General features: G+C 48.1%; 1 protein-coding gene across 1 annotated transcript in view; it reads left to right on the top strand.

Annotated features, from left to right (window-relative positions):
• Positions 1-4,327: 4,327 nt before the first annotated feature.
• The window catches only part of SKOR2 (SKI family transcriptional corepressor 2), a 63,243-nt gene continuing 55,323 nt past the window's right edge, over positions 4,328-12,247 (top strand). Inside the window, exons 1-2 of the mRNA XM_036742040.1 lie at positions 4,328-4,502; positions 8,724-11,530. Of these exons, the coding sequence (XP_036597935.1) occupies positions 4,457-4,502; positions 8,724-11,530 (2,853 nt within the window). The 5' untranslated portion in view covers positions 4,328-4,456. The remainder of the gene's footprint in view (positions 4,503-8,723; positions 11,531-12,247) is intronic.

Raw genomic sequence — 12,247 nt, 5'->3', positions numbered from 1 at the left:
GAGAAAGGGAGAGGGGGCGGGCAGGGACAGAGTCAGAGAGAGAAGAAGGGAAAGGGTTCTTTTCACTGGGAAATCAAATCAAATGGTGCCTATACCAACATCCATGTCTACTGGATAGATGTTGAATTTGGATCCATGTCATTTTCCCCTCTCATGACATATCAACAGAAGATCTTTCAACCCCTCTTCTTCACTACCTCTGTGACTGTTATCTCATATTCCCCAAGCACTGAGACACAGTTCCACACCCTATATCCCTTTCCTTAGTCTCACTTGCTCCTTAAGCCAATGTAAACCTATGCCTCAAAGAAAAGAGCTTTTTAAAAAAAATCCTCTCATTTACTGTTGTTAGCAGTAGCTGGAGTCTTGTTGCAACTGGGGACCCTCTGGCAGAAATCTTCAGAAATACTCATCCTGGTTGTCTCCTACAATCTCTTTTTCTTAGTCCAAGCTCTCCCTTTCCCTCTCCCCTCTCTCTTTCTCATCTCCCTTCTTTAAGAGTGGCAATCGAAAGAGAAGAGCGTCTTGCCTCGTTATTCATTATTATAGCTGCATCTTTTAGATGTGTCTTCGCCAATGAAAACTCCATGTAGATGCCTGTCCTTTTGTTGTGTCTGCCTAGGTTATTCAGGAGCAGAGACAAAAGCCTGAAGTGATGTGATCTAAATGAGCTCTGGGGTTTTCCAGATGGGACCACCTCCATTTCAAATGCCCCCCCCTTCAAAGTAGGGGGGAGGGTTGGGGTGGGTGTGCTTTTCTTTTTCTCTGTGTATACATGCATACATACATATATAGAGAGCAGTAGACATTGGTGTTTTTATTCTGCAGACTTTAGGGGTTTTCTGATCATGTTCTATTTGAGTTTATTCAGCATGTGTTTGTGTATCTATCACATATGAATGAATTCTGTGTGTGCATGTGTAATCCCTGGGTGTGTACATTTGATCATCTCAAACTAGCATTTACTGAACATTCATCAGAGTTCACAATGCATGTGTATTTACTGTTTATTACATGTCAGCCTGGCTACACTCACATGCGTGTACTCTCATGTACATGCACATATAGACGGCATTATAGATTTTATAGGATCAACACAGAACAACGGACCTCCTAACATAAATATGAAATCCACTTGTAAAATGTCTGCTAACACCCTGACCTTAGGATTCCAGAAGCCACTCCCTTTAGGCTTTTTCTCACTGACTTATTATGATACAAATTTTCTTTGCAATGAGGCTTTATTTATAAAATGAAGTTATGCATTTTCAAGTAAGGAGTGGTAGGGACAAAAAGGATATGCAAAGGTGTTGCTTTTCTTAATGTTTTGGAGAAATGTTCTGGGACCAATATTGATGTTGCCTATGGTTTTGAATCTATGGTTCCTTTCCAAAAGAAACTAGAAGATGACTAGGAAAAATCCTTTGATACCTGCCAAAATTTTCCCAGCTTGCTAGCTTAGCCTTCCAGCCTGAGGTCTTCTTTGGACATTCTGACCTGATCCTCGAAAAAGTCCTAGAAAAAGCAGATTTCACTTATAGAGATTTTAGTGAAGAGTCAAGGAGGTAGAAGAAAGCACAAAACTTTCAGAGGCTTTCCTCAATTCTTTAGTGACATTGGTGACTGCCAAGGTCCCAGTCTCCCAATCTGGGACCTTTCCTGGTGTAACTTGGACCAGAGCAGCAGCAGTAGAGCTAAAGACTTCCCACCTGACAGGACTGATAGAGGAAAGGGCCTTGGGAAATTAATGGTCCAGGTGTGCAAATGGGAACTAAATGTGTGCCACATAATTATCACTGATTTAGCTACTATCCTTCATTATCAGTGATTTTGCCAGTTAATTTTACTATGAATTGGTAAGAGCAAAGAAAAGATACTGTACAGATATTCATCAGGACCTTCACCCAGAGCCTTTACAATCTAAAAGGGACTTTTTTTGCAGCAGGAACAAAGTTTTAGGGAAAGAGGAGGGAATCTTCTGATTAAGTAGTCGGAAGTTTTTACCCTTTCTAAGAAATTTTATATTTCTCAAAAGGAAGATGGATTCATCTACTTATTTGCTTACTGTGAGGCCCTGGTAAGATTCAATCATCCTACCCCACCTCTCTTTGAACATTCTCTCTCCATTTTCAGAGAAAGCTATTTCTCTCACAGTCATTTTTGGACTAGTCTCCTAGGTCTCAGAAACTGAATTTCCCTTTACTTAGGTGGAGTTTACAAGAGATATACTTTAATATATTACCTTCTGTCCCAATATCGAAATACAGGTGACAGGGTTAACATGACAAATAATATTTCTGTGTAAGCACCATTCCGCCTGCTCAGTGCCACCCACACAAAGTCGTTTGGGTAAAAGGAATTGAATGTAGATTTATCTATTTATTTTTATTTATTTATTTGAAGAAAATTTTAAACCTGGACCTTAACTGGGATTAAAGTCCCAATGCTCATGCTTATGGAATTGAGGAAGCATCCGGATATTCGAGGATATCTCTGCTGACCACAATCTATGATATTAACTTGTGTTGGAGCATTTCTCTTTCCCGCTTGTCGATGCAAAAGCAGTGGGAAGAAGGGGATGCATTCCTCAGGCATTAATGACCCGACAAGCAGTGTAGAAGGAAGGACCCACGGTTTTGGATCGTCCCCTTCCCTGCTTCTGAAGCCTGAGAAGCAAACAAGGGCTCTGAACCGAGAGCCTTTGCGAGGTCTCCTGCTGGGCGGGCTGCAGGCCCCATACCTTCTGTTGAGCTTTGACGGCTGTCAGGGTCGGCTACGCCTCGAGGGCTGGGAACTGCATCAGGACCACGGATAGCTCCCTGCAGCCTTTGGACTCTAGGGTTTCAGGAAGCTTAGTAGGTTATAGTCCCCAGCCGACAGCCCGAGAAGATGCGCCTGGTCAGTGTTCAGAGGCCAGAGAGATCTGAGTCTGTGTTAGTTTCATCTTTGAGGAGGCAACTAAAAACATTGGACCCAGGCAGCTAGCCCCGGTTTCCAAGGAGCCCAGTAGTATCTGTGCTGAGTTTGTCACCCTTCGGGGTTCAGAGAGGGGCGGGGGAAAGGGAGTTGTAATTTGGTTTGTGGTTTTCCTTTGGGTCCGGTTCTTGGGCTCCCTTACCTGGCCCTGGCCTGGGTAAACCGCAGCCTCTCGGAACGGAGATAAGGGAGGAAATGTTTTCCGCGGAGCGGTGATAGATCATGCAAACGGGTGACACCAGTTTAACCAATAAAACAATTTGAATCAATTAGCTGGCGGAGGAGAGTCCCGAAGTGTAAAATGCACGTCAGCTAGGATAGGAAAGCATTGATTAAAATGTCACCGACCTGCCGCTTCCCAGACAGCACAGGTCTCTTAAGTCAGGCGAGTTCAGAGGCGACCGAGAGACAGAACACCTGCAAAATGCTCGTCCCTAGCTGGGATCGGAGGACAATATCAAGAGCACTGATTATTGGCTATTTGGCTGGTTGTTGGGACGGAAGAGAAAAAGACACATCACTGCTTCTAAGTTGATTGCATATTCAACTTCTACAAGTACATTCATATTCTGCAGTCCTGTATCCTATACTGAAATGAAGGATGGGAGGGGCGGTAAAGAAAGACAGAATAATCTTAATAACAGACTGAAGTCTGATAAAGAATCTCAGTTTACTTCATCTAGGTTAAACCAATTAAACACCACAGACACTTTCATTAAAGTTTGAGCTCTACTTCATCCCTCTTCCCTCCCCCACCCCCATTATTTGTAGAAAAGGATTTTACTCCTGTTTTAAAAGGTTCGCTCTTATTTTCCATAAAATGTCAACATACTTTTTTTTAAATAGGAAAATCCTTCCTCTCCACTTCTTTGTGTGCTTAACAGCCTCCTGTAACTTGAGGGGATTGCAACTAACTCAGTATCTGTGATGAATGAATGCCTAAGTCTTGATAACCGAGTTGTGAGGAATTGCAGGGAAACATTTTTAGTTCACATCTTGTAGTTGTTGTTGTTGTTGTTGTTTTAAAAGGGAGGGGATTGTTTTCTTTCGTTAAATGACAAGTTATAATCAGAAAGGATTCTAGGAAGGAAGCTCCGAACTTGCTGCTACCAGAAGGATTCGCAACTGTGTGGCAGGTCAAAGCCACTGCGACTCTCAGGACACCTGCAGTGCTGGGGTATTTCCCTGTGGTATGGAACAGAAGTGAAAGTGCTTTTCATTTCTCCCCATTTCGGTTGTGCAATCCGCCCTGTTCCCAGACATCCTTTTCGTCAGGCTTAAGCTTTCTTCCTATCAGCAGCAGATCGCCAGTGTCTAGGAGATAAGAACATTAGATGAGCTAGGGGCCTCCCTTCTTGGAAAGTCACAGACCAGAGAAGAGGGGGGTGGGGAAAAGAGGCAAGGAAGTATCAGGACGTGTTCTAGAAACCTTCTGAGGAGCCAGTAACCTGGATCACGGAGAAGGAAGGGCTGTGTGTGAATGACAATGGCACTTTTTTGGCAAATGGGATATACAGGAATGAAGCGTGAGTTATTATGCCTTTTAGATTTGGGGGTTGGGGTTTTCATTTTTATTTATTGGGGGGTTGATTTTAAACTCTGAACCTTCTTGGGGCGACCTTAATTTGCTGCGATGAGGACTTTAAGAACTCAAATGTGAGAAAATGCTTTTCGCCTTCTGAAACTTTCCTCATACAAACAAATAACGGCAGTTGCCTGCTTCGAAACCAAGCCTCCTCTGGACTTCTTATTTTAAATGCCTCTAACTCCTACAGAGGCAACAAGATGTTACAATCCATTTCTGCTTCGAACCAAGAATTCCCTTTGGTTTTATTGACCTTCTAAGAAGTGTGAGGTTTCACACGTTTATCTCGGTATTTACCGATTGGTTTTACTGTCGATAGGACAAATTAGTCCGGTGCAGGTTGATTTATAAGTTCTCTTATGGTTTGGTCTACTTTGTCTTTGGTTTACATCGTAATGTGGCTATTAGTTTTAATATGCAACCCACCCCCCTCTCCCACCAGATGGCATTTTCAAGTTTTTGTAACATATCAGGTGAAAAAAAACAGTGGTTTTCTCTGCAGTGAAATATCCACTGGCCAATGTCCCCCGAACATGTATCTTGTTCCTTTCCTGATAAAGTAACCAGTATGTAATATTTACTCCGAACAGCTGGTCAATTAAGAAGCAATATATTGACAACTGACTAATATCCCGGAGTGTTACTTAGTTTGCTACATGAAGCACGTTGTTTAAAATTCTCTCTAACCCTGCTTTTTAAAAATTTTTCTCCAAGGAATATTTGTACGTGATTCCTGTGAATTTTTTTTTTCCCAAGGAGAACTGGCCATTTGCGCAAGCGATATATCTTGGTTTGGGGAAGTGCTTCTTTCAGTTGCCGTATTTGCCTCCCTCCTGCTGTCACGTTCCGCTGTTGCGTGTAGATGACTGGGGGTTTGAGGTCATTTTGAAAATGGCAACAGAATCAGTGGTTATTTCCAATCTAGACGTGGTGATATGTACAAGCATACGTGTCCGCACTGGACTTCACACCTTAGTAAAGGAAACTGTTTTGAAAGTGTGGGAGATTGTCCTTTAATAGTCTTGTTTTAAATACGCTACGTATTATAACAGGTAGGGAATGTCGGGCTTTTTCTCCCAAAATTCAGGATGTTCAAAGTATTAAGGAACCCACAGCCTTTTTCTTCCTTTTTCACTGTTTCCAGTAAGGCAGACCAAGCTCAGTACAGTTTGCGTTTCTAGGCAGGCATGCTTTGTCATTTGCAAAGGAACAGAGTTAAGCTACAGGCTTCGGTGAAGCACTAAAAGATTCATTCATGACTCCGGTGAGTGTGGCGGGGAGGAGGGGATGGAACTTGGGGGAAAGAGGATGGCAGAGCTAGTTACAACTAAACTAGAAGCTTCGATCCACCAGGTTGGGGGCCTCCTAGACCTAGCTCGCCTAGATGCAAGAGAACAGTTAAGTTTCCCATCCCCAATTCAGCTCCTCAGCTTGAGCACCATTCAGGCTTTTTCCTTTTGGGGTGAGGTAGCTGTTACTGGGGGTTGGTTAGGTGTTTGCTTTCGTGCTTGCTGAGAAAGGACACCTCCCTCTCCTCTCCCCCACCCCTCGCCCCTGCGTTCTCCATCCACCCAGACTCTCGCGCTCTCTTTCTCTCCCTGTAACATGCCAGCCCTTTAATGTGGAGTGTCAGGGAGCCGGTGACGTCACCCTGCCCGCTGGGTGGCGTCCCCTCGGTCCGACACGAGTTCAGAGACAAGAGAAAGGCGCTTTCAGGCAACGCTCAACCTGGGGCTCTGCTTCAGCTCCGCGCGCACCCATAGATTATCTGGTAAAAGGGACTGATCTGGCTCACAATTTACAACCGCCATTCTCCACCCTGCTAGGGTTATAGTACCATTAACGCAGAGGAGTGCCTGGATATGACTGGAAACCCTGCAAGACTCCAGCCTGCCTGATTTGAGGACATGCTTTGATGCTTCCCCTCTGAGTCCTCCTGGAAGATGGTCAGGAGGACACACGCGTAAAGAAAACTAGTATTTAGGAGGTAATTATTTCACCGCGGTCACTGCGCTTGCGGGACAGACAGGTCTAGGTTAATTATTTCAGGTCACCAGGAGTTAGGCTTCCTTGAGGAGACTGGAGAAGGGAGCTTGGGGCTTTTCTAGTTCACTAGGAGCACCGAGGAAGAGTTGGAGCTTGTATTATTCAAGGAATGGGGAAGTTAGGTGCCGACCATTCGTAGTTCCAACTAACTTTTTTCCCCCAGGAGCTTCCCTCCCCACCCCCAGCCCCCATTTTAACCTGTCTCTTCTTTGCTTCTCTACTTCCTCAGTAGTTCTTGAGTTTGGGGTAGAAGTCGAAAGAGATGTGTGAGGCATTGACTCTTTTTTCCCCTGTCTATTGATGTTAACGTTTCTCGTGCCTTCATATCATTCAGCTACAGTCAAACGTGTGTAGTGTCACTTCCCGGAGATGTACTTGACGTTCATATTGTTGGAAATAGTAGTTTCACGTTATCCCAGGATCTTATTAAGATAATAAGAATCTTATTTGACAACCAGCTGCTCATTGAAGGGCTATTTGGCAAAAGTTGAGCTGGTTCTGCCGGGGCCCAGGCATAGCGGTGTCTTGAATTGCCATTTAACTACCTGTCCACTGGAAATATTGTCTCTGATCCATGCGAAGTGACAAGCTATGTTCCTGTCTCGTTTGAACATGTCTAGGTCTGTTCCACTATCCTGAAGGCCACGGGGCATAATGAAAGCTGAGAATGAAGTAGGCAATGTGGCAAAAGAGTCAAGATCACAGGAAAGCCAAGGGAAGGGTCTGAATACCACTGCGGGAAGGGAACGGGGAAGAGAGCCGTGAAATTTCTAAATAGAGGGAACAAACGCGGTGGCTCCTTTATCAAACCAGTGGTCGCGTCAAGCCCCGCACATTGGGTATTGCCGAAAACAAGTAACGGTGGGAACAGCGTTTTGCTTTAAGAACAACGTTTTGTTGTTCATTGTCTTTATTTTTCTGGAATGAAACTCAACAAAGAAACCCTCATCCCAATCACAAAGGTTTCTTTCCCTTGCTTTTTAAAATATATTCATTCCTACATCTTTTGGTATTCAGCTAACCTGAGATGGCACTTGGAATTTTCTCGTGGATTCCAAGTACCCCAGGTACGCCAAGATTCACTTTCTTTATAGGTTTATAGTGACCCCAAGAGTGTTTGCAGAAGACGGTCTGTTATTAAATCAGTGTTTGCCCTTTAGCTTTGTACAGTCATTCAGGATGAAAAATATACATACCCCGCTTGAACCTGAGCTTAGTCCCTCAGCTGTTGAAAAATATCAAGAGTTAACACATATGCCTTTATTTTGCTTGATAATGCTGTGGAAGTTGGAGGCAAACATTTTTAGATGATCACCTATCTTGAAATCGATTTACTTCATTTAAACCTACTTGGCCTTTAGGAAAAAAAGAAACCAGAATTGCCCTGATGAGCAAATAGTGGTTGGTAACTGAATTGGGGGAGGGGAGGAGAATATGAAAGCAAAATTAATGTTAAATGAATTGGTTTTAGTCAAACATAGTTCATTCAGTTTTTCCAGAGGTTAAACAAGTTGTTTTAATTGCTGTCCTTCAAACTTTATTGAATTGTTTTCCTAGATTATGAATTTCTCCGAGCTAATCACATGAACTACAGTCACCACTTAAAAAGGATGTTGGGCTGTTTTTTTCCACCAAAATTCATCCATTTGCATGAAATTAGTAGTAGTTTCTCTAAATTTTCTATGGGCAGGTGCCAATTTCCCACGTTTTTTATACTAAAGTTGCTATCAGCTGTATTTATTATTTGCAAGTCCGGGTTGGCACGGTCAGTTTATTTTGAGGGGTCTTAAAACTCAGGGGGAAAGGACTCTTCAGGGCATTTTTTGATTTTTTGGAAACCTTTTGGTGTCTTGCATTTTCCTCCTAGCTGTTTCAATTGAGTTTTTAGAAAAAGGGAAGAAAAACACATAGAGAAAAATAACCCTTGCTTTATAATGCTTTCTTTTTTTAATGAGAGAGAGGAGAAATAAATGTGTTCTTGAAGAATGCTAGTATTGTAAAGTATTATCCTATCCCAGCTCTTGCCGACAGGAAGTGATCACAATTTTCTCAACTGACAACTCGTTTTAAACTAAAATGCCCTAAGATCAATGTTATCTTCTCCTTTATTTTCCAGTCTACAAGCAAGACCAAGGGGAGTCCATTCGAGGGCCTATGGTTGAAGAGATGGCCACAAGTCCACTTCCAGGACCCAATGACATCCTGCTGGCTTCTCCATCCAGTGCCTACCAGCCTGATCCCCTGAGCCAGCCTCGGCCAGGCCACGCCAGCATGAAGCCCAACCAGGTGGGCCAAGTAATTCTCTACGGGATCCCCATAGTGTCATTGGTGATTGACGGGCAGGAGAGGCTTTGCTTGGCCCAGATCTCCAACACTCTACTGAAGAACTTCAGCTATAACGAGATCCATAACCGGCGGGTAGCCCTGGGCATCACTTGTGTGCAATGCACTCCGGTGCAATTGGAAATTCTGCGCCGGGCAGGAGCCATGCCCATCTCCTCTCGCCGATGCGGTATGATCACCAAAAGGGAAGCAGAGCGCCTCTGCAAGTCTTTCCTGGGGGAAAATCGGCCGCCTAAGCTGCCAGATAACTTTGCCTTCGACGTATCCCATGAGTGCGCCTGGGGCTGCCGGGGCAGCTTCATCCCGGCGCGTTACAACAGCTCTCGGGCCAAGTGCATCAAGTGCAGTTATTGCAACATGTACTTCTCGCCCAACAAGTTCATCTTCCACTCGCATCGAACGCCAGAAGCCAAGTACACGCAGCCCGACGCAGCCAACTTCAACTCCTGGAGACGCCACCTCAAGCTCACAGATAAGAGTCCTCAGGACGAGCTGGTCTTCGCCTGGGAGGATGTCAAGGCCATGTTCAATGGAGGCAGCCGCAAGAGGGCCCTGCCCCAGCCGGGATCACACCCCGCCTGCCACCCTCTCAGCTCGGTCAAGGCTGCGGCAGCCGCGGCAGCGGCGGCGGCGGCTGTGGCTGGGGGCGGAGGGCTGCTGGGGCCACACCTGCTCGGGGCACCGCCCCCGCCGCCGCCGCCGCCTCCCCTGGCAGAGCTGGCTGGAGGCCCGCACTCGCACCACAAGCGGCCCCGCTTCGACGACGATGAGGACTCCCTGCAGGAGGCTGCAGTGGTGGCCGCGGCCAGCCTCTCGGCCGCTGCCGCTAGCCTGTCGGCCGCTGCCGCTGCAGGCAGTGCTGGGGTCGGCGTGGCCGGAGGAGGAGGAGGCGGAGCGGGTGGCGGTGGAGTAGGGGGCGTTGGGGCTGGTGGAGCCGGGGGACCCGGGGGAGGCAGCAAAGGCCCCCGCAGCTATCCTGTCATTCCCGTGCCCAGTAAAGGCTCCTTCGGGGGAGTCCTGCAAAAGTTTCCTGGCTGCGGGGGCCTCTTCCCACACCCGTACACCTTCCCCGCCGCTGCCGCCTTCGGCCTGTGTCACAAGAAGGAAGACGGGGCCGCCGGGGCTGAGGCCCTGGGTGGAGGCGGAGGAGGGGCAGGCGGAGGTGCCGCTGGGGCCCAGAAAGCAGGGCTATCGGGGCTTTTCTGGCCCGCGGGTCGCAAAGATGCCTTCTACCCGCCCTTCTGCATGTTCTGGCCACCTCGGACCCCAGGCGGGCTCCCTGTGCCCACCTATTTACAGCCCCCTCCCCAGCCCCCGACCGCTCTCAGCTGCGCCCTGGGTGACAGTCCGGCCTTGCTGCGCCAAGCCTTCCTGGACTTGGCCGAACCAGGCGGTGGCGGAGGGGGAGGAGGGGGAGGAGGAACGGGAGGAGGAGGTGGTAGCAACGGAGGCTCGAGCGCAGAAGCCCCTCCAGCTCCAGGGCAGCCACAGCCACCCACGGCTGCTAACGGCGCAAGCTCCGGGCAGCCGCCTCAGCCGTCGGGGGGAGCCGGCACGCGCGACGCTCTCTTCGAGTCGCCCTCGGGCAGTGGAGACTGCAGCGCCGGCTCCACGCCTCCGGCTGAAGGAGCCGGAGGAGCAGGCGGGGGCGGAGGAACTGGGGGCAGCCGAGTGCCAGCGCCTCACCATCCCCATCTTCTTGAAGGCCCAGGAGGACGTAAGGCTGGAGGAGGAGCGGGCAGCGGCAGCAGCGGCGGGTACCACCACTCCAGCGCCTTCCGACCAGTTGGGGGCAAGGACGACTCCGAGAGCTTGGCCAAGCTTCATGGGGCCTCGGCTGGCGCGGGCGGGCAGCATCATCCTCACCCGCCTCACCATCACCACCACCATCACCACCACCCGCATCACCACCACCACCACCACCACCACCATCACCACCCGCAGCCGCCCTCACCGTTGCTGCTCTTGCAGCAGCCCGAAGAGCCGGGACCGGAGCGCCACCATCCGGCCCCGCCGCCTCCACCTCCGCCCCCACCACCCCCTCCTCCACCTCCCCCACCGCCCCCACCTCAGCCCCACCACCGTCTCCTATCCCCCGGGGACACCAGCTGCAGCTACCCCAGTGAGGACAGCAGCGAGGACGAGGATGATGAAGAAGAGGAGCAGGAGGTGGATGTGGAGGGCCACAAGCCCCCCGAAGGGGAGGAGGAAGACGAAGAAGAGGAAGGCCGGGACCCCGAGGAGGACGACGAGGAGGAAGAGGGAGGAGGGGTGATGCTTGGGGACCCTTTAGTCGGAGGCAGCCGTTACCTCCAAGGCCGAGGGCTATCAGAGAAGGGAGGCAGCCGAGACCGGCCAGCTGGCTCCTTCCCCCTAGTCCTTAACACCTCCAGGCTACAGCAGGAGGAGGAGAAACTAGGAGACCACGGCAATCCAGACCTACTTCCTCCTCCTCCTCCTCTTCCTCCTCCCCTTGCTACTCAGAAAGGAGGGAACGGCAGCAGTAGCAGCAGTGGAGGCAGCAGCCCCAGCAGCCCAGTCCACCATCCATCACTGGAGGAGCAGCCCTCCTACAAAGATGTAAATATCCCCTTTAGGCTCCTTCAAGCTAATTATTATTATTTAAATGCACCTTTAGGCTGAATCGGTTACATATGCGCAAGAAAGATGGATCACCAGATTTCCCCACAGAAATGAAATATTCAGTGTGTTTGGTAGGGTTTCTTTCCTGCCATAAAGATGTGGTTTCTGATCTTATTTCGCAAAGCCTTTTGAGGGTCTGGGACTTCCATTCCTCCCATATTTAAGTTTGTTGGTTGTGGAGTTGGAAAAGACCCCTTAATCGACCCAGTCTGTCTTCTAATCCTAGAGCTCCCTCTCTCCCCTGCAGAGAACAATTTTTCCCCAAAGAGTAACTGGGCGACTAAACTCAAGTAATTTGAATAAACTAATCCCCCTTCTCCTCCATAGGACAATGCCCACCCATCCCCTCCCACACAATGAGATTTTAAATCACATTGACCTCAAAAGTCAAATACAGTTCTCTTAACTGTTCTTCCAAAATGAGAGTTCTTTCCAAAATGGACATGTCTGCAAGGTATTGTGCCCAGTGAACAGAAGAAAACATTGTTTACGACATTTTCTACTAGACCAACCTCATGCCCCCCTCCAAACCTAACAAACAAATAAGAAAATGATTTAAATTTTTTTACTTCCTTTTAAAATGGGAGTAGTTGGTGGAACCTTTAAAAGCTATTTTTATGTTTGAGGCCAAAGCTAAACTCAGATGGCAACTAA

This window comes from Trichosurus vulpecula, chromosome 1 (assembly GCF_011100635.1).
Source record: "Trichosurus vulpecula isolate mTriVul1 chromosome 1, mTriVul1.pri, whole genome shotgun sequence".
Classification (NCBI taxonomy): Eukaryota; Metazoa; Chordata; class Mammalia; order Diprotodontia; family Phalangeridae; genus Trichosurus; species Trichosurus vulpecula.
The sequence above is the reverse complement of the archived record's forward strand: the minus strand, read 5'-3'. Positions and strand labels throughout refer to the sequence as shown.